At 36.7% G+C, this 27,330-nt stretch overlaps 2 protein-coding genes across 3 annotated transcripts in view; one reads left to right on the top strand and one right to left on the bottom strand.

Moving 5' to 3' along the window:
* The first annotated feature begins 278 nt into the window (after window positions 1-278).
* FAAP20 (FA core complex associated protein 20) lies at window positions 279-5,645 on the top strand. The gene is made up of 4 exons (XM_059829867.1): window positions 279-382; window positions 2,171-2,318; window positions 3,015-3,613; window positions 5,143-5,645. Exons 1-4 carry the CDS (start codon window positions 279-281, stop codon window positions 5,213-5,215), a joined length of 924 nt encoding a protein of 307 aa, XP_059685850.1. The 3' UTR covers window positions 5,216-5,645.
* Window positions 5,646-9,000: 3,355 nt separating this feature from the next.
* The window catches only part of PRKCZ (protein kinase C zeta), a 67,125-nt gene continuing 48,795 nt past the window's right edge, over window positions 9,001-27,330 (bottom strand). For both annotated transcript variants that reach the window (XM_009812612.2, XM_009812613.2), the window contains exons 14-18: window positions 26,696-26,815; window positions 25,641-25,720; window positions 24,979-25,068; window positions 12,094-12,209; window positions 9,001-9,390 (exon numbers count right to left, since the gene is read on the bottom strand). In XM_009812612.2, the coding sequence (XP_009810914.1) occupies window positions 9,303-9,390; window positions 12,094-12,209; window positions 24,979-25,068; window positions 25,641-25,720; window positions 26,696-26,815 (494 nt within the window). In that variant the 3' untranslated portion in view covers window positions 9,001-9,302. The remainder of the gene's footprint in view (window positions 9,391-12,093; window positions 12,210-24,978; window positions 25,069-25,640; window positions 25,721-26,695; window positions 26,816-27,330) is intronic.

Below are 27,330 nucleotides of genomic sequence, written 5' to 3'. Positions count from 1 at the left end.
CCGTCCGCCGCCCTCCCTCCGCACCGCTCACTCAGGGCGGCGCCGCGGCCGACCCGCCCAACGGCCCTGCTCTAGCCGGTCGGGAGGAGAAGAAGGAGGAGGAGGACCAGCCGGCGGCCGGCTCTGCCCGGCCGCGGGCGCCAGCGCCGTCCGCTGGCGAGGCGAGGGGGAGCTCTGAGGCGGCACCGCCCCGCCCAGGCGTGCGCAGCGCCGCCCGCCGCCCGCCCAGAGCGGGGCTGTAGGAGGAGGCCGGGGCGGGCGGGCCCCGCGCCTCAGCCATGTCTCAGGAAGGAGCCGCCAAGCTGCGCCTGAAGCCCAGGAAGCCGCCGCCAGCCTGCGGCCGGGAGCCCAGCCCTGGCCGGGAGTCCCCCCGGCGGCGCCAGTGAGTCCGGGCCGGGTGAGGGAACGGCTCCCTCCGAGAGGGGCCGGCAGCAGCGCCGCCTCCGCCGCCCCGAGCCCCCGCCCTCCGCTTCCCCGCCGGGGCCCGGGCGGGCGCTGGAGGCCGGAAGGCGCGGCCCGAGACGGGCCGGGGTCGGGCCGCAGACGCTCCCGCCTGTGTCAGGCGCCTCAGAGAAGGGACCGCCCCGCCCTCCGTCGGCCCCCGCGCCGTAAAGGGGCGGCTGCGTCTTCGAACGCACCCGCGGCCTGAGGCGTTTCGTGGTCGCGCATCCAGCACGTTGGTGATTGTGTTGAAGGCTGCTTCATAAAACACCGCCCGTAGCGCCTTTCAAACATCGAGACGCCAACTGCAAAATAACGCGCGCTAGGCCCCGTGCCTTCCGCACGTTTCTTGGCACAAATAGCATGGGAAAGAAATGTTAACGTCTGAAAATTCATTTTTCTTTCTTCAGAGTAAGGCTCACAGGAGACCAGAAGTAATTCCTGTTTTTTCCAGCCCTCAGGTGGCGGAGGATTGAAGGAAGGCGGGGTGAAGAGGCAATGAGTGGTTGAGTTCTTGTGTCAGCCTGTTAGGATGAGCAAGCATGGCGTCAGCTGTGCCGCTTCCAAAAGCAGGCTTTGAAAGGCCGATGGCTCCACTTTTTGAGGGCTTGTAAGACTGGTCTAGTTTCTTCTCAGTGCAGCATCATTCCTGGACAGTGACCCAAGAAAAGGCATCAGTAAGAAGTGGGAACACTGGAAATTAACAATCCATCCTCTTGAAACTGTCTATACAGCATTACTAGTATAAAACCTTTTAAGGCTTACTTTATAGTTAAACCTTCCTAATGCCTTCCTAGAATGGATTAGATCAAGTTCAGAAGGATAATCGGTAATTTCAAATGGCAATAGGGGAATGGCCAGGCACATACAGCAACCAATGCAATTGCCATCCTCAGTGCAAACACTTCAATGATTTCTATGCTCAGCAGGTGTCAAGTTCAGTATTTGAGAAGAAAAAACAGTGGCTACACTTAACTGTTTCACGTGGAAGTGAAGACAGTAATAAATACCTGTATCTCATTTGTTACAAGTGGAAAACAAGGCTTTTAGACATTCTTTTTAAAAACTGGGTAATTTTTTTGATAGCTGTACAAGTTATGTAAGTCATGGTAGACTGTGAAAATTAGTTTGTGGGCTAAATAATGTCTCTGTGCTCTAGAAAAATGTTGCTGTAGGGTAGATGGAGGTTCCCTTGGTAAACAAATAGTAGTATAAACAACTAAATCTTTTTTCCTCCATAGGCTGTCTTGCCTCTTTAAAAAAAAACTGCATTCGCATACTTGCACCTATTGACAAACGCTTTTTACATGCTGCTTTGTGGTTTGACATGGCAAAGCTGTCAAATACTATCCTTGGTTTAGCGCACATAGTGCTACTTGATCATGAGAAAATAAAGAATGGAGTTTTGTGTTGTACAAATAGAAAAGTTGTACACGTTTTCAATCAAAATCCCTGCCTTGTGCTTAGCCATTAACAAAAGGAAAAGGGGTCACCACAGTTCGCCATTGAATTGGGCTGAAAGAGGTTGATGCACTGTCAGCTACTGGAAGTTTTTAATTAAAAACTTCTGCTTTGATAAATCACAGTTAAGGATAGCTATATTTTTGGAAACAATCAGCATTACGGGAAGGGTAAATCAAGTTAATTAAGAGACAAAATAATAGCAATACAGAGTATTTTCTTCCCTCTCTCCCACCTTCAAACTAATGGACTGTCTCTCTCTTTACAGGACAGCAGCTGACAGATGTTCCTGGTTTGAGAAAGACGACTTAAATGAGTGTGAAAAAACATGGATTTTGTTACTGAAAAACATCAGTCAAGATTTACAATGCACAAATTGGCGAACAGTGCCCAGTTTTCCAGAGTTCTTTGGAAAGGTAGTGTGCTGTATCTGTTGTCTGCACTTTGTGTACTCCTTACAATAGCGACAGGCTGAACGATGATGTTAACAGGGGAAACAATCTGAAATAGCTTTTACATAGATACTAGTTTTCAGCTTTAGTCTCTACAGATAGTGGTGTGTGACTTAGCATTGTGTGGCAGGTAGTACAAGGACAACTTAGTAGGGGCTTTTTTTGCAGCATGGCAAATTCTTTAGAACATTTTGCTAAAAAGAGGTAACCTGTGTAAGCATACTGGCTGCTCATAAGCAGTAGCATCTCCCTAATGGAATGAAACTGGAAAAGGCAAACTGTAACAAAAGGTTAATTACACAGTAACAACCATTACGTTGTTCTGATAGTGTTAGGCAATATCATAACACAAAAAACACAGTCCTTCTAAAGTTGAATTTTTTTTCCTCAAGAGCAGGAGGTCATTGTTTTCATCCTTAGTCTCTATAGAACATATTAAGAGTACCTTATTGTATCAATTTAAAAATGTTAAGGGAAGACACATACTGCATAAACTCCAGGAAGTTCTTGATTGCCTTACAAGCGCTGGAGAAGGTGTAAATAAAATGATCTTTTCTTCAATGTAGTTTAGCCTTCTCAGTATTAGTAATATGTTCAGCCTTGGTTTTACATATTGATTGAACTGTGTTTGAAGACATTGTGTATGTGTGTGCACCACAGAGTTCTGAGGAAGAGAGTCTACGAAAACAAGAAGTCTTTACAATTGGAACGAAAGACTTTCAGTGGGTATCATTCCCATCTTTTTGCAAAGAAAAACATCTAAACCCAAAGGATCTTAGCTTCCATCAGCTAACACAGAGCCAAGCAGATAAACTGAGAAGTTTACCTTCTACAGCTGAGAAAACATGCTGTGCAACTATTACAGATCAAGCCAAAAATATGGTTGGGGAAGACACAAAAGGTATTTCAAAACTGGATGCAAGTCCTAAATCACGTACACTCACTCAACACACAAGTTCTACACACCACTTGACATTGTCGCAAAGCTCTCCAAAAGCTTTTAGCTTTCAACAGCGCTGCAGAGGGACCGTACAGAACAGCAGGGAAAACAGAAAAGAAAATGATAGGAAAGAGCTTCAAATGCAAACACATCAAGGGAATATTTCATTTGGTGAGGCCAGATATGTGCCTGCAGAAAACAAACCTCCTCGCGCGAGCGTACCTGGAACTGAAAGCTGCAAGGAGAAGACCGAAAATCAGAGTGAAGGATCTTCAACTCTTGACAGTTGTCCAATGTGTCTGATTCATTTTAGTGGAACGTAAGTTTTTTTTAATAACTTCACAGTATACAAAACAAAATGGTTCTGGATGCATTCTCTAGATACAAAGTAATGACAATAAACAAAATTTCTACTGTAAAGTATTTTCTAAATGTCAGAATTACCAACTTCTAATTCAGTTTAGAAGTTCCTGATTACTAGATTATACTGCTTCAAAAAGAAAGCTAAGTTTGAGCTCTCTGGTAAACCTTGCTAGTATATGTAGAATTAGCATTTTTAAATACTTGGATATGAAGAGACTTTTTGGTGAACTCTGTGTCATAACCCAAAAACCATTCCAGTGCAGCATTCTTGGTAGTTAAAAGCTAACTTTAGAGCTAGATGGATTAATCTCATACCTGTCACTTTCTCTTCAAGATCTAGACTTTGCTGTTACAGCTATACTGGTACCTGTTCAGCAAGTACCTGGATGGCTTTGGCTGAGCAACTGTGCTCTTTAGATTTAGCTTTCAAGGTCTGGGCAAGATGGAAGGAAGCCGATTTTCCTTATTCAAGCCCTGATTAGGACAACTAAATGAGACCTCAGTCCTCCACTGCTGTCAGGCTACCTTTATATATAAAAAAAAGGTCCTCCTTCCCAGCAATTGAATATCTACTCTACAATAAGAATTAAGTTGTCTTTTGAAATTACGCCACTTAACAGTATTTAGGCTGTCAGTTGCTGAAAACGTGTTTTAACAGGTCCTCTAACACTGCAAGATCTATTGGCTGCGACATTGTTTTCTTTCATTTGGAGGCTGAAGAAGGAGACAAAAGGATGGCTTCATTAATATTTAAAAAATAGTGGTCATCAAAAAGAGATTTAGACAGAAAGGCTAAACATAGTTCAGGTCTTCATATTCAGTTCTGTGCTACTGGTAACTGTGCTGCGTAGGATTAGTTTCAATTTTTATAGAAGCAGCTTTACAATAAAATTACTGTAATACAGGTAGTGGGGAGGGTCACATCACCATCACAAAAACAGACCTCCAAAAAAGGAAACTGAAAGCAGACGTGAGAAAGCATCCTTCCTCTGTCAGAAATCTCGTTTCCTAGATCCTCAGATTGGAGTTGGGTGTGGAATAAGGTAACAGTTTTCTATCCTGTATCAATAGCCTAGTATTTTAATTGTCTTAGATTACAATCTACACTGAAAACTGGTGTTACAATCACCAAGAGCAGAGAATTGCATGGAAATGGGTACTTAAAATCAGTGTTTGTGTGCCTGTCTGTATATAAGAATAAAATCTCAGTGCACAGTGTTCCAAGAATAGCATTACTTTTCCTGAGCATAGAGAGTGAGCATTGTCTGCTGGTAAATGACATTAGCAAACTATCTAGCAGCAGGTAGCAGCAACTGGAAGAGTTTGTGGCGGACTGCAATGCTTCTGAGCATAGGAATGACTTGCCCATTAAGCTACTAGAACACTTCTGCGATTGCTTAGGAAATGAGGGAGTGAAGGTGAAGAATAGTGTAAATACAAGGATTTGACTTTGTTTCTCAGTGAAAAAATTCTCTGTATTTGCAGACTGTCACAATTGGATATTGATGGCCATCTTGCTAGATGCCTGTCTGAAAGTGCAGATGATATAATGTGGTAAATCCAGAAGAATGAAGAGCAAAGGAACGAGGCCAAGGATGAACCTTTCTCAAAGGAAAAGGAAAAATGTGTCAAGGAAGCACGTCCTTGTCTCAAACTAGCTTAACTCTATGAAGTCAAGTGCCACCTACCTGTTTGGGGGCTTTTATTTTAAATCCTCTCAAATGCATGTAAAATAGTTCTAGTTCTGAAAATGGTGCTATAGGATGTCCCAGAGTCCCCCATGGAAGGCAGTCTTGGCACTCTTGGAATCTGGGTACTTCTGAAAAAAATGTACTATTGTAAATCACTGAAGAACCCGTTTTGTCTGATGCACCATAGTTGTTCTGAATCTCTAAGTGTAAAAGAAAGCAGCTGAACAAAAGAGAACTATTATTTAATCTAATCCAGAAGTTTATCGACCTCTTTTTTTCCTCTAAACAGGTAATCTGTGAAAATAAACTTAGTCAAAAAGTCATTCAAGCTTAGCATTTTTCATTATTTCAGTATCTACATAAGAACTTACATGATTGTACAGTTGATTCTGTGAGTATATCTATGTTAAAACAAAACACACCCAGACCAAATAAAAGGGTGTGGGTTTTTTTTTTTTTAATCTTTCTGAAGAAACAGCTAAATTTGTCACCTTACTTTGTAGGTTTCTAAGTCAGGATCCACTTGATTAACATGACTAGTCTGAACTAACTAGGCTCCAGAAAGAACATGCCTCCTGACAGTTTCACAAGATTTAATATAGTCAGTCAGCCAAAACAGCTGCTTTTTGTATCAGTTCCAACCCTCCCCCTTAGAAACCATCAATGTTTGAGAATAAAGAACACCTGGATGTTCTGGCTAGAAGGTATTCAGAAGACTCATTGACTATTTTGGTAACTACTTAATAGCAGCAGGTAAACATTTTGTAAGCTTGAGAAAAGCAACCTTTTCCATGAATGACAATAAGTGACATTTAGTGATGTTTAGTAACAACAATGGAAGGGATGAAATAAACTAGAGTAGGTTGTTCATTTCTCCCAAGTACAGTTATTTGTTTACTGAACAGGCTCTCTTACTCATGCAGTACACCATGTCTCCAGCCTCAGCCTTACAGTTCAAATTAGTTTCTCAAAGGGCTGTATGCAAGAGTAGTACAACTGTCCCTCTTCCAGCTATTTTGATCACAACCACCTTCACATACAGTGAAGAAGAGTGCAACGCAGATTAACAAACTTCAGTATTCAAATGGTTTTCTGTCTGCAAACCTCTGCCCTGGGCCTCAAAAACACACAGTTCAGGTGCGATCCAAAGACACAGAATAAACACAGAATGCAGTATCAAAACACAGGAAGAATCCTATAGATTTAATTTACAATGGGGTCTCTTGCAAAAGTGCAAGTTGGACATAGCTCAGTTTACTGATAAATAATAACAGTCTATTAACTTTTTCATTAAAGTCTTTAATAGATGTGCAAGAATATAAATGATCTTAGCTGTAATGGATTAGTATACCATCTTCTGCACAATTAAAACTGGTCAGCAAAGATCCCAACTAATTAATTATACAAAACTACAAGAACATATTTACTGTTTTACAATCATTAAATTAGCTAGAATTTTCATTTACGATTTCAAATAAGACAACTATATATCATTACCAGATCCATTTGTAATATATTAGGATTTTTTCCAAACCACACATTTAATTACATCCTTCATTTTCTTTTATTTATAAAACAAGTACTTTATATAAAAAATTTCCCCTTCATCATGAACAGAACATTATTCAAACACTTGCACATGAGCAACCAAACTTGTATCCAGCAAACTATTTGGCAACACAGCAACATTGTAAATGCCTGTAAATTTTTAAATAAAATAAAGTAGTCTTTACAATGTTTGTTCAGCAAATTTGTCTTTCTGGTCTTCCTTCCCTCCCTCCCAAAATGTTCTGAAACCTAAAAAAAGGTTAAAAAACCCTACCCACTTTTCTAATATTTCCATTTTAAAGTCCTATGCCCCAGCATGTCAAAGGACAGCTTAATCTGTCATATTTCCATTCATGAGCTGCCTGCAGTCACTCTGATAACTTTCGATTAGTTTTATTACCAGGGGAGTTGAAAACACTGAAAGAAAAGTTACTCAGGATAAATAAAGTAATTGCCAGGGAGAAGGGAAAAAAGGAGTAATTAAAAAATGTCAGATTACACTTAAAAGGTAAATGTTTCCTTTAGTAGATAATAAAGTATCTAAAGTCCAGGCATTTGAGGCAAATACTTCTTACTGGTTAAATTATTTAGTGCTGATTAAAACATGTTTTGCTTAATACGAAAAGCTGCAGTCCAACGGAGAGAAACCCACGACTGAAATCTGAATGGGAATAATATAAATAAATAACCCCAGGTCTGCATAATTGTGGCTAATGAGGGGATACAAAATGTAGATTGTTAATCAATGATTAATTGAAAATTTTAGACAATGTTTTGGCAGTCTCGTCCTAGCACCTCATGACTTGGATGTGAATCCGAAAGATGTCATGTTCAGCACCTAATGCAATGCTGTACCCTGAGAAAACCATATGTTAATGTAAAGAAAGTGAAAGCGTTGCAATTTATCCTGCATTTTACACCAAATTAGGTGAGATGTCATGGCACAGGGTTTCTCATTTTTGTCTTCCCACACGATTTATTCCGCCCCCCCTATCTCTACAAACCACACAATATAGTTAAACCAAAATCTAGCAAAAAGAAATACTGCCTCTGCTGTTGTTACTTAGAGAGGCAGGTAAATCTTCACAAGCCTCTGAAGTTTCAGATAGCGATGCACGCTCACTAATTCTCAAATGTATTGACATGAGCTTTTCCAAGCTGGTAAATTGTTAACCTTTTTGATGTAATATACCCTCCCCCCGCCCCCAGTTTCCACAAGAAGGGAGTTGATAGTTACCTTTTCCTTTATCTAATTTCTTAGGTATTAATTTTTCTTCCATTAAAAAAATTTACTACTTTGATGCAAATCGTTTTACCAAAACATCCCATTCTCTTATGTAGAATGATTAGTTATTAATATACACTGAGTAATTGTATGTAGACAGGTTATCATAAGTAGGAGGTGTGCTTTATCAGGAAAGTGTATTTTATATTATGGTTATTCTAGATTTACTATTTAAACTTTAAGGCTATGCTTTATTACGCTTTTGCTTTATTTCTGAATATTTGTATTGTTGATAAAAATACTTTTCAAAAATCTAATACACAACACAACATCATTGTAGGTGTAGGCACTGCTTAAGTATTTTTCAGAAATCCTTTGTGTGCAAATTTAGTTTTCTTCAATCTATACATTTTGGTAAATTTGGAGTTTAAAACCACAGATTTTGAAATTGATACTGTAAATTCTAATTTGGAATTAATATTGCTGAGTCACTCCGCATTTAAAATTCTATAAAGATGCAAATGAACATTAGGCTGCAGCTGTGAACTGTATGTTTCATATGTAAATGGATACTTAATATTAACAAGCAGAACTTACCAGGTTTAAGAACGTTCCAAATATGTAATAATTCTTCAATGCAGTTTATCCATTTAGGCACTTAAATCTTGTACCCAAATTTATGTTTTGATTGCTAATAAAACACAACTCCTTTTAAATATATCTGAGACGTTTAGACAGGTACCACTTGTGAAAAAAGGCATCAAAAATAAGCTTCAACACCACCGTAATATATTTTATTCTTCAGGATGTTACACTGTAATATTCTTCAATTGGTAGCTCATTGCATCAAATGTTTGTAGAAAGTGTGTGGATCTCAAAGTTTTAGAATCTCCTTTTCCAGGGATGCAATGATCATTTCAATCCTTCATGAAACAGGCACAAAATGCAAATTCCTTCATTAATGAAGCCAGCTGTGTCAGTGCCCAGAACTTAAGAATCACTAAGTGGCAGAAGACACCCACCAAAATCATTATTCTCTTCTTTGATTTTCAGCAGCAATTTTTTAAAAATCATTGGTCTCCGTCCAAAACCTTACAGTTCCCCAGCCTCGCATGCATATACTGTAGTTAAGGATAAATTTAAAGGTCATTCACATTGTCCACAACAAAGATGTCATTCCTTCATACTGTTTCTTCTGTTGACAGCAACAATGGATTAATATATTCAAATCCTTCAAATTCTGACTGATCTATTCGCTTTATTATATCCCTGAAAAACAAATAAAAGCATTGATTTAGTTTCATCAATTGCAAATGCTATTTTTGTTGCTGTACTTTTTCTTCAAACAACAACAAAATACCTTACAGAAATGTGTGTATATGAAATTGTACAGAAGCAACAATAAACAGGAAAGGAAGTCTCTGAACATAAAATTACTTAACACTAATGTTTTATGCCAGTATCTAAAGCAATATGACTGGGAATTTTGAAACATCCGATAAAAAGTTTCTTCTGCCCTTCCAGTTAGGCAACATGCATACTTACAGGCCCAAAAAGAGGCATATAATAAATGCCTGTTGTTTTTATAATAGCAATTAACAAAAAAGGTATGTTATATGTAAGATAAATACCACAAAAAAGTCAAGCACAAAGGTAATACTTTTCAAAAAATACATACTGTATGCACAGGAAACCCAAGGAAAGACTTATAAATTGATGTATATAAAAGAGACACAATTTCTTTTAAGATGCATCATTCATAAAACTTCCCACTATAGGTGCGCATACACTTGGTGTTTGTAATTTTGTGGTCAAGCCAAACCTGCAAAGCACAAATGTGCCTTGCAATTCTTTGGTGTGACACAGAAACAATAACTGAAGCACTTTACGCTTTGGTTTGCATTCAGCTATTCATTGCATACATGCTGGACTCTTGAGAACGAGAGAATGCAGGAGAGGTTGTGAACTATGGATCTACGGTACACAGGTAACACTTCTACAAAACTGAAGCTTGAACACCTAGACACACAAATACCCAGTGAAATCTCCAAATACATAATTACGTGAGGATGAACACCTGCTACCCAAGAATGCAGCAAGAGAAAGACCCTGCAACAGTGAATTTACTGCCACTGGAGTAGACTCAGCGGAGTGCTAGTTACAGGCTTCATTTTTACAATCACAAATTTAATCAATGTTTGTCTGTACAAATAAAAACTCCCTGACCAACTAGCTAATCCTGGGGGTTGACTGAGGATTAGCAGGCACTTTATGAAAGAGGCTTTGAAACGGTATTGTCTGTCTTTCAGAGCAGTTTAGCTTTTTTGTGTAGCAACAAAGAAGAGGGAAACTGATAGAAGCACATAGGCTTGAATGTGACAATCTTGTGCCTTTAATTATGAAAGCCTTTGGATAGCAACAGCCTCTGCTTGCCAACATGGCATCCCGCTATATGCAGTACTTCAGACAGTATCTAAGAAAGTAAAAAGCATAAATACATTATTAAAATCCCAATTCCAAAAGCAGTATTTCAGAATCAGCTTTATTGAACATCTGATTAGACCCAAATATTCATTCTAGAATACCAGTCAGTAGCTCTAGGGACTTCAGTTAGAAATTGTAAAGAATGCAGCAAAGGGCTGGAAATTTATGAATACATTTTCTTCAAACATGAAACCAGTGAACAGGACAACAGGCTGAAAACATTTGGAAAAGAATACATTCTAGTTTTCAGTAGAGGGCATTTAGTCAGATAAGGAAACAACCCAAATAAATGAAATATAATGGGAAAATATAACTATACAACATGCAAGCAAATCTTTGCTGCTCTCACAGTAAAGCTCACCTAAAAATCCTAGCTGCACAAATTTTAGGATTCTGAGTCTTAGATCTTTAATAAACCCAAAATCTCCTTTGATTCATTTTACTTCTGTATTAAAGTGCTAAATAAGCAGCAGAAAGTTTCATTGTATTTTTGACAGAGTAGCACAAAAATTTCAACACAAAACCACACACTACTATGCTCTTTAATAAGAAAAAATATTTTAAAGTTCTTAAAAAGGTGTATTCTAGTTGCATTATTCTATTCTGGCGTTAGTGTCACACACTGAAGCCTCGAAAGAAAAATGCACCTGGGAGAATAAAGAATGGACCCCCCAGACTGCTGCATTCCTCAGCAATTAGATACTACAGTCCTCACACTGACATCATTTGGCCCACCCTCCCCCCTTAGCTCTGACAGAATGTGTCTGAGGACAAATGTGTTAAATGCTTCATGGACGAAGTCAACAAGACCTTTTTTTCTCCATTTCCTCCATTGCATAGAGCTTCCTCTTGTTTTTCCAAAGGAAGTTCAAGTTCCAATTTTAAGTTTTTACATTTCAGTAAACCCTCAAAACCGTGTACCATTATTCTTTTAAAGAGTCTGGGCACGCTAAGTCTCCCATCTAACTACCGAAACTATAGCCTGTCTTCTATACGCCACCTTGTATCTGAAAGAACTTTCTTCCTTCGTGGACAGCAATCACTCCTCAGCCTTCAAATTCCTTTATTAAAGCACACTTTTTCTTCCTGCAAAATCCTTCCATAGCACATTTAAGTAATAGCTTTCTGTGAGACTTTCCTGCTATCTCAAGCTTATTCTGAGACCCAAAGAGTTGTGCCTCAATTGTTTCTCCCAAGTACAGAACTGAAAGCAGCCTGGGTCAGGAATCAAGTTTCCATCTCTTCTTTCAGTGCCAAGCACACACTCAACAGCGGATCTATATTGTATTCTGAACTTTTATTAGAATACTAGTATGTAAGAAATATGGTAGGTTTTGCAAGATATGTAGGATAAAGTAAATGTGAAATTCTTCGTAACTTGACCATATTCTAATGCTAAGAACATAGTCGCTTCTTAGTAACTGTCAAGTAATTTATAAATTAATTTCTTAATATGCAATTGTACTTGGGGGAAAAAGAAAAACATACTCATCATCTGGGGTTAGCTGCACAGGTTCGCTGGTGAACTGTGTATCAAAGTTATCCAAACCATAATCATCTGTGATCTGAGGCTGAAATGGAGGGGTTGCTTGCTTCTTTTCCAGCTAAGAAAAAAAACAAAGAGGGGGGGGGAGGGAAAAATTAAAATATTAGAGATTTGCAAAATCCCCTAAGAACATCAACATACATTGGCTCTAGAGCACATGCACAGAAAAGCCACTATAGTTGACTTCAATATTGGTGGAAGATATAAACACATTAAATACAATCTGACATTCAGTTTTAGACCAGTAGATTTTGACACTAAACGGTATATGCTCATTCTGTTTATCCTACACTGTATTTTAAATACAAGAAGTTAAAAAATTAATAAAATTTTAAGTTTAAGACTATAGAAAAAACTGTTTCCCAAGTCCCTTGCCTATAGATTAAGAGAAAACATTGTTGCTATATACATCTGGCTCAACGGTTTTTAAACCAAGAACATACTCCAGAAGCTTTCCATTCAAGCCAAGATGCTTTCCTGGAATATAACTCATTTTTCCCTTTTACAAGCTCCTCTAAAGTTGCCTCTTGTAAAGGCAGCCTCTTAGATTATATCAAATCAACATAACCAGAGTTACTTGTTAACATTAATTCCAGCACAGAACAAATATGTAAGCAATATTTACGTCCCGATCAATCACTAGCCACATGGGTAAGCAATCATTAAAAGCAAGTAGTGCTAATCAACAAAATAGCTAAAAGCAGCCCAGAATTTTATTCTGCAATTAGAATTTAACCATGAATACATTTACATACAGTCTTTCTTGCTACAGGAACTGGAAACCTGTATTTATCTTTCTCACCAGGGACAGTCGATAAAACATGGGAATTTTTTTTTTTTGACTCAAATAATACTGTTGTAGTCATTAAGAGCCTTTTCTCATTTGCTATACAAGTAGCATGTTCAAACCTATCTATAGTTTTCCGATTAAGGCAAATCTCTACTGTCCTCCAGAGTTATTAGATCGCTTTTATCACTGGTTTGAGTGATACAGGAGCTGATGACAGATTAAATGTTATTTAAATCGCTACCCATGGCAGTTCCAAAAAAGGTGCAAGAACTACTCCACCTTTTTAAGCTTGTTTTCAAGTAGTCATAGTTCCAGGCCCAGTGGAAAAAAAAAAAAAAAAATCACAGATACGAGTTTTAACTTTTGGAAGCTGGTAGAAGCCTGAGCAAATGATCCAGCAACTGGAAACCAGTATACCAAAACCAGTCAATAATCATGTTTTGCAATTTTGCATGGCCAGGTAAGTTCTTGCCAGCTAAATCACTTTTTACCAGAAATGACAAGTAATACTACTGTTTTTTACATGTTACATCTATCATATTACTGAGTCACCCAATTGAAAAATTATAGAATATGAAGTATCTTAAATTACAATAAACCAATGGAGCTCTTGTAGAATTGACTATGAATTATTCAAGTGGATTTATATTCTCACATTTTTCCTGAAGTTATTAATTATACACTACTCATTTTTGTGAACAGAAACCTCTTCATCATGACTTGCAATTTCACACCGCACCCTAATATAAATACTATCTAACAAACCAAAGCAAGCTCTCTTCTGCTTCATGAAGAGAAAGAGGGAAGAAAAAAATCTCAAGTGCAACATATTACTGCAACTGATGCTTAAACTCACTGGTGGCAAATCAGCATTAGCTGCCTCTCTCCCATCCACACAGTCTGGGGAACATCCAAACTAGTTCTCTGACGTACCAAGCAGAGCATGCAACAGCCAAGTGATAGCTACTGCTCAATTCCTTCCTTCGTACAAGGAAACAAGCTATTTCAAAGCATTATATTCTGGAAAATCAATAATAGGTAAATAATACTGCTTAACATCAAAGACAGGAACTTTAATAAAAACTGTGTGAACTGAACTGCACTGATAACACACAATCAGAACAGCTAATTTTTCCACACACTTCTTAGTCTAACTAGAAATTCACAGCATTTCAAAGACATTATGTTGCTTAACATCATACGATTTTAGTTAAGTTTGTTCTACAAACATCTGTGTGTTTTACGGAACAACGATTGACCAAATACTAATGTCTATAGTTGTCAGTATGCTGAGGTAATACCTTCTACTAAAATATGTAATTCAGAGATGGAATATGACAAAAGTAACATGGAATACATTAACGCTAGAGAAGAATTATGTATGAAAAAGCATAACGTTTTAGAAAGTGTAAAATGTACCTTTATGCATTTCTAATGCCTTACTAGTTAGAAATAGTAAGAAAACCAAAATGTCTGTGTGCTACAGTAACCGATGATAGAAAAATAGTAGAACTAAAAACAATTAATAGTATCTTTCATTCTAAATACAAGATCCTCACATCTACATATTAATGAGAGATATGGCAAAACTCTATGGGCAAACTGGCCATGAAGAAATCTCATTAGCTCAGTAAGTAAAGAATCATCATATTCACTAAACATTAATTATGAAAAAAGTCATACACTGAAACAAAATTAGCTCACAAATTGACATTAAAAATTCACAGAATTATAGAATATCTCAGGTTGGAAGAGACCCGTAAGACTCAGAGTCCAAAATCACAAGCAACTAATTAAGTTTTCCTGAATACTCTAGATTTACTCGATATTGCATGGCCATTCGGTCTGAGAAAACCTATTTCTTTAAAGAAGCTACTGCAATTACTTTGGACTCTCACCTGGGTTAGACTGAAATTAGTACTTTAGAAATAAGCGACTGAGTTCTGGCCTTAGCTTTCCCAAATCCCATGCAATACTGACCACAACACTTCAGAGTCCTCGCACATCCAACATCCTCTATCTCCTCCACCTCCTCTCCCATGATCACATGTCCATCTCTCCATTTTTGTTTCTTTTTCAGGCTACTCAAGAAACTTCAGTTGTTGACTACCAACCAATGCAAGTGTCCCGATTAGACAGCTGCTTTTGAGAGACAGAACAGATAAAAGCTGAATTCCCCTGCCTTCCTCCACTGGGGAACTAAATTGGTCTCATCTACCAGGATGCCCATTTTCACATAAAACAGAATGCAGCATCTTTGAGGTCTTCAAAAGAAACAGAAAGAACCTGATGCAATGGTTCAGAACTTACTAGTGTCGTAACTGGCAAATAAACAGTACAGTGTGGAAGTCCCTCCTCCTTCACAATTACATTAACAGAAATATTGCTGTAACATAAGCATTTGAAGGGAGTTAACATTAAATCTCTCAAATGGAGCCTTCATTTGATGTAATTGAATCCAGACTAATTTTAACCTATACAAAGTCGTAGAAGCTCGATCAATTTCCCTTTCACAATCTATATTCTTTCTTTTATAGCTCAATATGGAATACTCAGGAGGTATCACCGGAAGTTTAGTTCCCAAACCATATACAACTACGCCATACATTCCAAACAGTAAAACATATACACCACCACAGTAAAAGGCAGGAAGATAAATCACATATTTTCAACTTGTTATTCAAAAGGTTTAATTAAAAGAATTTTAAAATGGTTAAAACCTACAAACCAACTGGCTTATGTATTTACTTTCACATCAGTGAACTCCCAGACATAAACACCAAGCCTTAAGAATTTGGAGGATCAGGCACAACTGCAACACATTGACCTCGGGAGTACTGCGAGAAACATTAAGATTACCTGGAAAATTCACCTTTGTCTCTAAAATGTCAATGCTTATTATTTATTTTTTAAATATTTCATTGAACCTCCTCATTTTTCTATTCAAAAATTCTGCCATTGACTCTCATGCTCCAAAATTATCTTAGGACCTGTGGCACTTCTTGTTAGCCACGTATCAGACTGAGAAAACATAGTTTCATTAAAAACCGAACTTCAAAAGGATAACCAGCATGCTAGTTACAGAGCAAGGCATGACAAATGATTAAACTGGCAATTAAATATACCATCTCAATGAATATGCTAGCATATATTGCCTCATATAATGTGCTTCTTTATCAACTATAGTTCTACTTTCTTGTAATTATTTATATATGCTAGTAAATTTTGTATATTTCATAAAAAGAATGCAATTCTTGCAGCAACACTTCAAGAGCTGTTATTGAACATTAAAGAAAGTGAAAATTTTAATTTGGCCCCAGGTAGCCAATTTAGCAATTATAACAACCATAACTATATTATACATAATAGACAACCATGTATTTTCACAATTCTTCTATTTATGACCATCTAAAATGACAATTCTGCAAAACATTTGCTTAACTGATATGCTGCATTCATACAAAGCTCCTTTAATTTAAGGGGGCTCTGACTACATACAGCAATCTTGAACCAATAAATGGATTCAAGTCATTACTTTGCCCATAGAAGAAAATTATAGAAAAGTTTGAGGTAAGAATGCAAAAAAGATTGTGTGAATCCTGGTTTTCAGTGTTGGCATGTATATCTCTTAACATCCTTTCTGAAGAATGCGTATAATACATTTGTCAGCACTGCTATTTTCAGAGTGAGCTTTCAAGCTACATTCTTTGCTTCCATAGTTGTTTGAAATGGTCTTACAAAACACTAAGGATTTCCTCTGTATGACACAGTTAGGAATTGGTTTTCCCATTTAACATCAGTGAATTAAACATTAATTAGAAGAACAAAGGAAAACATAAGGTAAATAAATCCAGGCTTCCAATACTAAGAGAGTGTGCTTGTCACTATCATATGTCTTTTTTTTGTTCAGTGGGTCACCTCAGCAGAAATTACAGGACCTTAAACAGGATCAGCATCCCACTGGTACAGGCTTTGTAATGAAGAATCTCACAGAGCTATATCAGAACAGAGGTACAAAACTTTTTGCATGGATCCCACTGCAATAGAGAGGGGGTATGCTGGGGCAGAATTGAAGGTGACAGTAAACGGAAGGAAGGATAGCTGTAAATTCTGGGTAACAGAATCACTCAGAGGCATCTGTGAATGCAGTGCATAACTTATGACAAGTGATGTACCTATGCCTGCTGGAGGGAATCCTTTGGTCAGATCATAAAGGGACAAAGATGCCATAGCAACAGTTTATTTTTCTCCCCTCAAAAAAAATAAATCAACAGCATGGCTTAAAGAAATGAACACAGAATCTCAACCAGGATATTTGTGTAACAGAGTTTACACTGTAATATTAACGATACTCAAAAATTCCAGATAGGCTATAGACAATTTCACCAATATATTGCCTCTGCAAAACCAAGAGCTTAGCCTTCACTGTCAACAGCATGTAAGACTATGTAATTATTAAGCTTAATAACTTTAAGATCCTTATTAAATTCCGTATAAAACTTAAATTCAACCTAGTGCAAAATTGTGCCTTTATGTATGGGCAGAAAAGATGTTTTCAGGGAGAGTGAGGATAAGATTTCAAATTACATTATGGAACTCATTCACCACTAAAAATTTTCCTTTGGGTAATGATTCCAATAGGCATGCAATTGATTAAAGAATAAACTGCCACTTATTTCAGAATGAAGTTCGGTTAAATGAATTCTTCTGCCTTCTCTGAATTGTGGAGATACATTTTTTGACCATAGGAAGTATAATCCACTTACATTCCCCCTGTTATATTAAGGAATTTATCACCACAGAAGTTTGTACTTAAAAACTGTGGTTAAAATACAAAATGTTACAAAATTTTCTGACCATTATTTTTGAGCTATACATCTAGACAATCTATATCAATACTCATGCTACAGGGCACAAAATTGATCACTACATGAATCAGAAGGAAGTTAGTTATCTGTATGAGAAACAATGTAGGCTAGGAGCATTTGGAGCCATTTTTACCTTCCTCTGAAGCTTCTGGTATTGGCTTTGATAGAGACAGGCTATCAGACTTGATCATTATTCTGATCTGTTATGGCCTATGTGGTATATACAGTTTGGGTTAGCCTTGCTGGCCACTGGAGGTCACCGTTCCTCTAGAGAGATATCAGATAGAAAATCAACATTCAAAACTCCCTTTGGAAGAGACCTAATGACACTAACGGAAAATTGGGAAAAAAAAAAAATCACAATTTGTTTTCATGCAACACATCCTCAGTGATAACAGTATTAAATGACAAAGCGACAAGCCTGTCTTAATATGTGGGTTTGTATGGAGACTGAAATTCCTTATGAAGTTTTGTTTTCACAGTTTTCATTTAAAAATTGAAGTACATTAATTAGGCTGTTAGCCCACCACTACATGCCTTCTGCTGGGAAAGTAGCAGATAGTCTTCTCTTTCTGTTTCACAGTTTTGAAATACTAAATGCTAGACAGTATTTAGTACCAGTCGTAATTCTTAATTTTTTGAAACATCATTTGGTATGTGCTCATGCAAAAGCAAAGCCCAACTTTCTGTTAATGCTCATTACTGTGAAGCTGCCAGTGAGGTAAGATCCATTTTAAAGAAATGGTAGCTGTGCAGTTCGCACTGTGTCTGCATTCTCTTCCACTGATTAAAGCTAAACTGTCTCATCAGCCACGCTGAACATAACATTTTCTTCTGAGATTTAAACACTGTTTAGGTTTCCATTCATTTTCTGCACTACTATTTCCAGCAACCTACCAGCAATTTCCAGACTTTTTCTACTTTTGAGCCAAATATGGCAAACTAAAGCACCCTAGCAACACAAAAAAAATCTCCTATGGGAACACATCCCTACCCCTTGCCCACCTTTTGGGGTTTTTTTAATAAATCAGTGAATTTTCAACACAGACTCAGGTTAAAACTTCCCATTTGGACACATCTGTCTCACGAAGTTACAATATTCACTTCGGTTTATGTAAAGTACTACTTTTTCTGCAGTGAGAAATTTAGTATTTTTGTGTTGACATATTTACCCTTCTTTGGTCCCAGTAAGACAGTAACAGAACTCCACAAATGACATGGAATAGTCTGTTCAGAGTACAGGAAATTCAGTAACAAATTCAGAGATCGTGAGGGTCATCTGGCATCACTGAGAATTAAGTTATGTAGCTACATCATTTGATAATCCCTCTTCTGAGATGAGAAAGGAAATGTACATACTATTTCAATTCAGTCCTCCACACTGTTTCAGTAGAATTTTCATCATGCTTTCTCCTTTTAAAGTATATGTGTATGTTGCTACAAAACAGGAGTGATTAATCCTGTCCCAGCATGCTTTTACGTAGGATATGTGCTTTATTATTCAGCATGCCTAGGAAGAAAGAAAACTCTTTAAAGAATCTAGCACTTTAATCTGTAGGGAGGTAACAGGATTTTTCCTGGATAAATTTCAGAAGAGGCTGAACGCTGGTATTCCCTTATTTAGGCTGTTTTTATCCCCTATAGATCCAAATCATAGTCCTGTTTCCTTTCAAGAAATGGTATCTGCTTCAGAGTGGCTGAACAAATCTGGAACTTGCGTGAAAGCATTTCCAGAACAGAATGAGGCAGTAAAGCAGTCGTTTTTCACTGCAGACTTAAAAGCTGGTGACAAGAAGATGGAGCAATTTCATACTTTTCTGCAGAGAATAGAAAACTAGCTTATCTTCCAATCATTACTTAAAGGCGTACTATCACAGGCAAAATCACCCCATTTGTATGATTTTAAGGTTGTGAAAACACATTCAGTAAAAACTATACAAGATATACAGCTTGCATAGATTTTAACCATAACTTAAAATAGCTCCAAAACCTTTTGACAAGCCACCTCAATTAGGGATCTTTCTAGTTCTCTGTCTCACTTCATTCCTGGCTTAAATTCTATCCTTACAGTATTCACATGTGGATCACATTCATGATATCTATTTGCAATTACAAAAAATTCAGTAAAATACATTTTTACAGTGATTGATGGTACTTAAACCATCTGCTTAACTGCAGTTCAGTGTTTTATTGCCCATTAAACCAAGAGAGAGGAGATTAAAATGATGTTGTTTAACTTCAGTAAAAAGACAAAGTTAGTACGATAATTAAATTTCCAAATATAATAACATAGGGCAATAGTAATAACATTTCAAAAGCCCTCAAAAGCTGTAAGAAAATCTAATGTTTATGGTGAGTAAATTTAATCAATTTTGTTGTAATAAAAAAAAATCATGTATGTTTTGTCAGAACTCCTGTAGAAAGAAGTGAATGACCATTTTTCTTTCTGATCCCTTACCACAGAGTGCATCACTGATCACTCCCCAAGATTAAAGAGCCAACTCTGACTTCTCTGGTTCCCTAGTTAGTGTGGTAGTGGTAGGTTTTTTGAAGGCTTATAGTATTAAGAGTGAAAAAGGATGAAAATAATTAGGAAAGAGGAAAATCCATTTTGATCACAATTGGAATTGCATTTTTAAAGATTTGTTCTGAAACATCTCTATGATATTTGAATTTGATAAACTGATCCAAGACCTGCCCCCTCTCCCTGTCCCAGAAGTGCAAGTAAAGTGGTTTTTTTTTTTTGTCCAGCCTTCTTGGTCTAGAGGTAGCAGTCTTAAGGGAATAGATGATGGTCAATTATTATCCAGGAGCAGCTCTGATGCAAAAAGCCTTGCTCCCTTTTCTAGATTTATTCTTGACCAGAGACTGTTCTTCTTGTGAATTCTCACAGTATACTCAGACAACTTTCTCCCTGGCTCCAACTTCTTTGCAGGTCTGGATGGAACAGGCTGAAAAGAGGGATCTCCTACACGAAGATCTGCAAATCCTCTCAGGGGTCTTGCAAATCCTTCATACTCTTTAGTCATATCCGATTAACACTGAATAGTATTCAATTTCATTAATAACCTTTTGAAGACATTTTCCTGAAGAAGGTTCTCCAGTCACAGTGACGAATGCATTACACCTGTCACGCCTGTACGTTACGAAGTTCATCTGTGTTGCTGCATACCAGTAACATACTTGAGCTATCAAGTCCGTATGTCATTCACAGGTGTTCTCTCCAGAACATGCCAAGTAAAATGGGCAAATTGTACAAAATCCTTTCACCACCATTCCATGTAAGATTTTTATTAATCTTCCTGGTCGTTCTTATGGACTATATATAAAGTATTGTCACTTTCAAGATAAAATGATTCAAAATGTAAACAGATTTTTCCCATTTAAACCAGGAGTTTATACAAACTGTATTGGCTCCCAAACTCTTAATTTTGTAGGTCAGTTTCATAAGAAAAAAGGGAAGGCTTCTGTATGTTTCAAAACAACACTAACTACAAAAGCCAAGTTTACACAAAGAAGAAAATCGCATACTCAAAACAGAAGTTACTATAGTAACTTTTTCTGTAATAAGTAACAAAAGAACTCTACAAATTCAACTACTTTAAATGCTATTGGAGTGAAATGTCAAAATACCTAAGTAACATATATTACAAGCCAGGCAACAGATACCAATATAATTAGTGCTCTGCATTTAAAAATAAAAGTCCATAAATAATTCCGTCATTTAAGTTTTCTCTAACTTGGTAGATTACACTCAGGACTGAAAAATTCCCACATAGATGCTTACTGCTGCCATACAAGAGTTAGCACAATATATTTATTTTTCTTCCTGAGGAACAGCACTTGTGTGCAATTAGAGAAGACTTATTTCTGATATATCATAGGCCATAAATAGAAATTGCAACTGTAACATAGATCTTAAGACTCAGATTTCTAGTTTAATGTTCTACAGAGTTGCAGAGGACACAAGACTAAAATAAAACTTGCAATTTAGGAACATAAGCATACAAGTATGGGAAAGTTACTGATTCTATTTAGCAGAAAGAGAGGCTTATGCCAGATTAACTGCAACACATTTATACAGAATAAATAACTTGAATTGGCCTTTAGCCTGAAAGTCTTACCACCATAGCAGTGGAGACAAAAAATCTGTCATGTAGTCCAATTTGTAGTAGCAGATTCTAATTCTAAAATTTATATTAAGTTAAAAGAAAGCACCAAAGCTACAATCTCCATAATCTAACTTAAAAAACCAGGTAAGCATATAAGTGAAAAGTAGTTACCACTGACCACAATAATTCCTTATATTACCAACATGGGTAGGAAACCTGGTTTTAAGCCAGGACATCTCATTATGCTTGGCACAGAGTAAACAACAAAAAGGTGATCGATCACAGAAAAATCTTGCATTCCAGGTTTACAATAAGAACATGATTAGTACAGCTGGAGATATGAAGAAATCATGGAACTACAACTGGGCAGTGAATCTCAAAACATCAACATCCCATCAGTTATCGGGTCTTAGAAAGGATCATGAAATGAAAGTTGTAAGGAAGACAAATTACCTCCTCCCAAACAAGAATGGCACTGTGAAAGAAAGAGCAAAATGAATATTTAAAAATTGGAGGATGGTGGTAAGATTGTCATTATGAGTCAGCTGTAGCTATACATTAACATTTCAACAGCAAGGCATTCAACTAGATGTTAAACAGACTGCCTCTTTTATGTTGTATCAGTAAAGCATAAAAGCACTCTTAAATAAAGTATATAGTGAACTTGCAGCCTTTAACTTGAGAAAATGAGCTAAAAAATGTCAGTGCAGCTCTAGAAAAAAACCTTACTGCTTCTATACACAGCTAACAGTACCCATGGCTTTGTAGCTCTTTTTTCAGCATATAAAGGATAAGTACCACAAAAACAGGCACTAGGATAAGAACAGACTTCATGTACTGAAACAATCAAAAAAGGTTGTCTTAGTACTTCTCTGAATGCTGTTAAGCCATCCTATACGCCGAATGAGTAATCTAAAATGTTCTTAGCTGTGCCACACACAACTCAGATGACTAATACTAGGAAAAAAAAGTGTTCACTTTCCCATTATTTATTTTTCCATTTAACTCAAGCTTCACACAGTAAAGAATTTTAGTCAGCATTAGACTCTTGTTTCCTTGTGTTTCAACTTGGAAAGATTTGGAAAAGCTTTTAAGTCAAAACCTTTTCTACTCATCAGCTGCATTTCAAAGACACTTCTAATAATTAAAAAAAGCTTTGCAAATATTTTTTCATTTTCTCCTGAATGTATTTACCAACATTCTTATTAGAAGTTTAGCTTAAAGTTAATCTAATGTTTTAGATACTCCTGAATAGCACTGTCCTAATCATACCACAAAACAGCACAGACAACCACCTAAATCTTTCCATAAGTGTTTTTTAATAGATATTTAATAAAGCTTTCCGCCAAAAAAAAGGTAAAAAAATCAAAATTCAAATCAGCATAAACACTGACCAAGAAGTACCAATTGCAATTAAGAGTTTCTTATACAAATAAACAATACAAATCCAACAGTCTTCTCTCTCTTTCCCTCTCTCTCAAAAAACTCTGCAAAACAGAACAGAAACCCTGCAGTTCATGACACTTATGCTCTACCACAAACTCAAGCAAGTTGCATTATAGCACCACTAGGTAGCTAACATAGAAAAATAACACTTAGGCTTAAGGGAGAGTACAACACAAGGGATGTCTGACAAAATTAAAGACAGCCTTCATTATAGGAATAATTTTGTAAACACCAGGGATTTTAAAACACTGGCTCCTTATGTAGTGAACATCTTCTCTGAAGAATGTTAGCAATGAAGGTCTGAACAGCAGGCTTCAAAGTAAAAACGTAATCATGCAGTTTTCTCTCCTTCTCTGAACCTCTTTCATATTATTACAGGCACTGCTGCCTGCCTGTTTCTATACTTCCTGTAGACTTCCTAGGACTATGACAATATTATGTGCCTATTTTTTCACTGTTCAACTAGGTATTAAATGTAATGTTGATAAGGCAGTGTTCCTGACTTCTTGTTTTATTGCTCAACTGTCAATAAACATAACAATGTCATTTCTGTGATGGTTTTCTATGATGAAGACAGAAGTAGGCACAATTACCAAGCAACAGAAGCTTTTAAAAAACTACAGTTTCAATAAAATTTTATGCCTGCAAAACCACTGAAATGCAAGTCATCTACTCCACCATGAACTAAAAACTTCCCTCGCACCAGCAGTAATAAAGAAAACCTGAAAGTAAGAATCAGAGAATCACTTTTTATAACCACACTGCTTTCAAGCCACGTCCTTAAAAAAAAAAAAGGACCTGATCCTACTCATGCTACTAAACCCTGTTACCTACCCGAATAATCCTACTCATTTTTAAAATTATATAATTTGTCAATCCAGTCTTTTTTTTAATGTACTACAAGTAGAATACAAATGCTTCATGTATCTGAAGCGCTTCATCTTCCATGGTTGTATCTAAACTGGTTTCATGACACTTCACCCAGTCTGTTGGCCGTGTTAATCAGCTACTAACCTTCCTGCCAAGGCAGAAACGTTTCTAATCAACAAGAGAAATGAAGTAGTGGAATAGCATTCCAATAGGCTGTCTCTGCTGGTCCACACTTCCTTTTTCAATGGAGCTTGAAATGTTTACTAATAGGACTATATGAAATGACCACCCAGAATACTAAGGCACTGAATTCTGACACTGGAAATCTATGCAGTCCTTCACACTACAATTGCAGGCACGTTGTGTGTACGCTGGATAAGTTTTACAGCAGCAGAACCCAATGCGTGAGTTGGCAGAATCTACAAATAGAAACCAAGGAATAAATGGCTCCACCAATGCTTTAATATGCTTTTTTAAATGTTCTCTAAAATTCATTATATGTTTTAAAAATGATATCCCAAGTTGTAATCATTCGTAGAGTCTGGAAGCAAGCCAGATTTTTGGTCATGAAATAAAGCTTGTTTCCATTATGTTATGTCACCTGGAGAAAGCAAAATATTGTTTCCATTTATGGAATTGAATTTCACTCTTTTTAATGGGGTTGTTACATATATACACTATTAATAAACTAAAAGAATCTATTCCTTTTAAACACATATAAACAGAAGTAATTATTTTTACCAGATCCCAGTCTATGCTGCGGAAAAATGTATGAGACTTGATATCAGAAAATCCTGTCTGCGGCTGACAACCAAGCCTTTCTTTGGGATCCTGCGGAAAACACAGAAACTCATATTACATACTCTAAGCCAGTTACAGCCCATGTTTGTCAAAAAGTCCACATACATGACTCCAGCATTCTCCATTACTACACAAACTACTGCTAAGATACACGTATTATGGCTATCAAGGGATCTTTTTTTTTTTAAATTATGTTTGTTTGAAATTTCATTTTTAAATGACATTTTACAACTTCTTAAAATAAAAAAAATCTAGATTTAATAAAGTATAATTAATATCCTTCTTTTCTCCATTAAAAATTATAATGGTTCTATAGATTTCCATCAGCTTAATTAAATTAATAGTAAGTATTACAGAAAAGAGTTTATAGGCTTGTCTATAGTTATTTTTTTCCACTAGGTGCAGCCTTTTAAATCAAGTCTGTGCTGTGGAATTCCCTCAGTAAATTAGCAACTAAGAAGTGGGGTTTTTTAACATACAGGATACCAAGGTTTTATAGATTTTCTTAATAGTAAGCAGATTAACTTCTTAACTGTATTGCTTTCAACAGGAAGCTCTGACTTCCAGATCTTAGATGCTAAAAATAAAAGAATGTTATTTACCTTGTTTAAAAATCCTTTTAACACATGGGAAGCCTTGACAGAAAGAAACCTTGGAATCCGGATTGGCTTCTCAAGAATAACTGTCACAGGTTTAAAAACAGCAATATTGTTTTTTGTTTTATGACATTGACCATGATTTCAATACAAACACTGTATTATTTAAATACGTTACCATTTGGAAAATAGGGAGATACTGTAATTATTTAAAATAATGCAAACAAAAGGAGCTACAGTAATTCAAGGCACTGTTATACTGACATTTCAAGATTTCCTAAAAGAAATGTTAGCTTCATTATCTTTTTGTATTGTTTGTAGTATAAACAGGGACTAAAACTTTTTCAGTGTCCTCAGTATATGGAAAAATGTGATTTTAAACAGTAATTGATAGTAATTGGTAGTGAGTAGTAATTGGTAGATTCTGTTACATAATTGCAGTAACTAGTTTAAAGAATGGTTCTGCATATTAGGGAGTAGGCAACTTCGCAATTCCCCAAACTGTTACAGAGTTTCTATTGTAATAAATATGGCAAATATTACTACTTCTGTTTAGAAAAATTCACACATCACTACTCCTGAAGGGTAAAACTAAAAAAAAAAAAAAGAGTTAAATTAATTTCATCAGAAGTAAAAAAAAATAAAAAATTTAAAAGTTATCCAGAGCAAAACTACAGGTTGATATGTTTCTGTCAAGAAAGACCCTCCTGTCCTCTCATGTAGCACTCAATTTTTAAATTCATTCTTGGCCTGTGGACTGCCTTCTAACAAAGATACCATTCCATACAATTCCTATCTGTTATTTCTGAACTGTGGACATATTTTAAAAATATCTTATTGTCTGAAGAAGGCTTCCTAATTCCACACCATTTTATTTGAGTTCAACAAAACAAATTCCTGGGATGAAAAACTAGAAATATTGGGGCCCTTTATCTACAATAGATCTAAAAGTAGCTATAGGATAACAATGGAAAAGGAAAACCTAACTGTCCTACTGGAACTGCTAATTTTCATTATTTTTCCCCGCAAGAAAGAAAAAAAATAAATCAAAATGACTATACCTTGGAAGAGGTAATCTTCAGTGTTCATGTCTGGATTGTCAGTAATAATATCAAATGGAGACCTTCCTGCCATCATTTCAAACATCAACACACCGAGAGCCCACCAGTCCACACTGAACCCTGTAAATATTCAGAGCAGATTTTCAGCTAGGACTCCTTGAATTTAAATGTCTCTCTCACAGAAATGAAGATTAATAGCCTGGTTCTACAAAGTCCTGAAATTCTCTACTTTCACTGAAGCCACAGACATCATGACTTACACTGTCACTGGATGAGACTTGAGAGGGTTTTCTGAATTGGGATTACAGAAGTAATCTGTATAGGAGTTTGTAGGTGTCCACCAGACAGCAATGCATCAATGAAAATTCAGTGGTTTGTTTTTGGTTTTTTTTTAAAGAAGCTGAACATTATAGTATAACTACATGACAGATTCAACCTATTGATTAGAACAGTTCACAAATAACAACACTGGTTAAAAAGACCATATATACTTTTGACTTCTGCATAAGCAGTAATTTTTTGTTACAGCACTCTATAGCCTTGTCTGGAGGACAACAGTAGCTGGGATGTCAAGTTCTTCAAGGAGTGGACTTGGGTTTGCTACAGTATCATTTAATAGCTATTTTTCAGGGAAA

Source organism: Gavia stellata, chromosome 27 (assembly GCF_030936135.1).
Source record: "Gavia stellata isolate bGavSte3 chromosome 27, bGavSte3.hap2, whole genome shotgun sequence".
NCBI lineage: Eukaryota > Metazoa > Chordata > Aves > Gaviiformes > Gaviidae > Gavia > Gavia stellata.
This window is presented reverse-complemented; position numbering and strand designations above follow the sequence as displayed.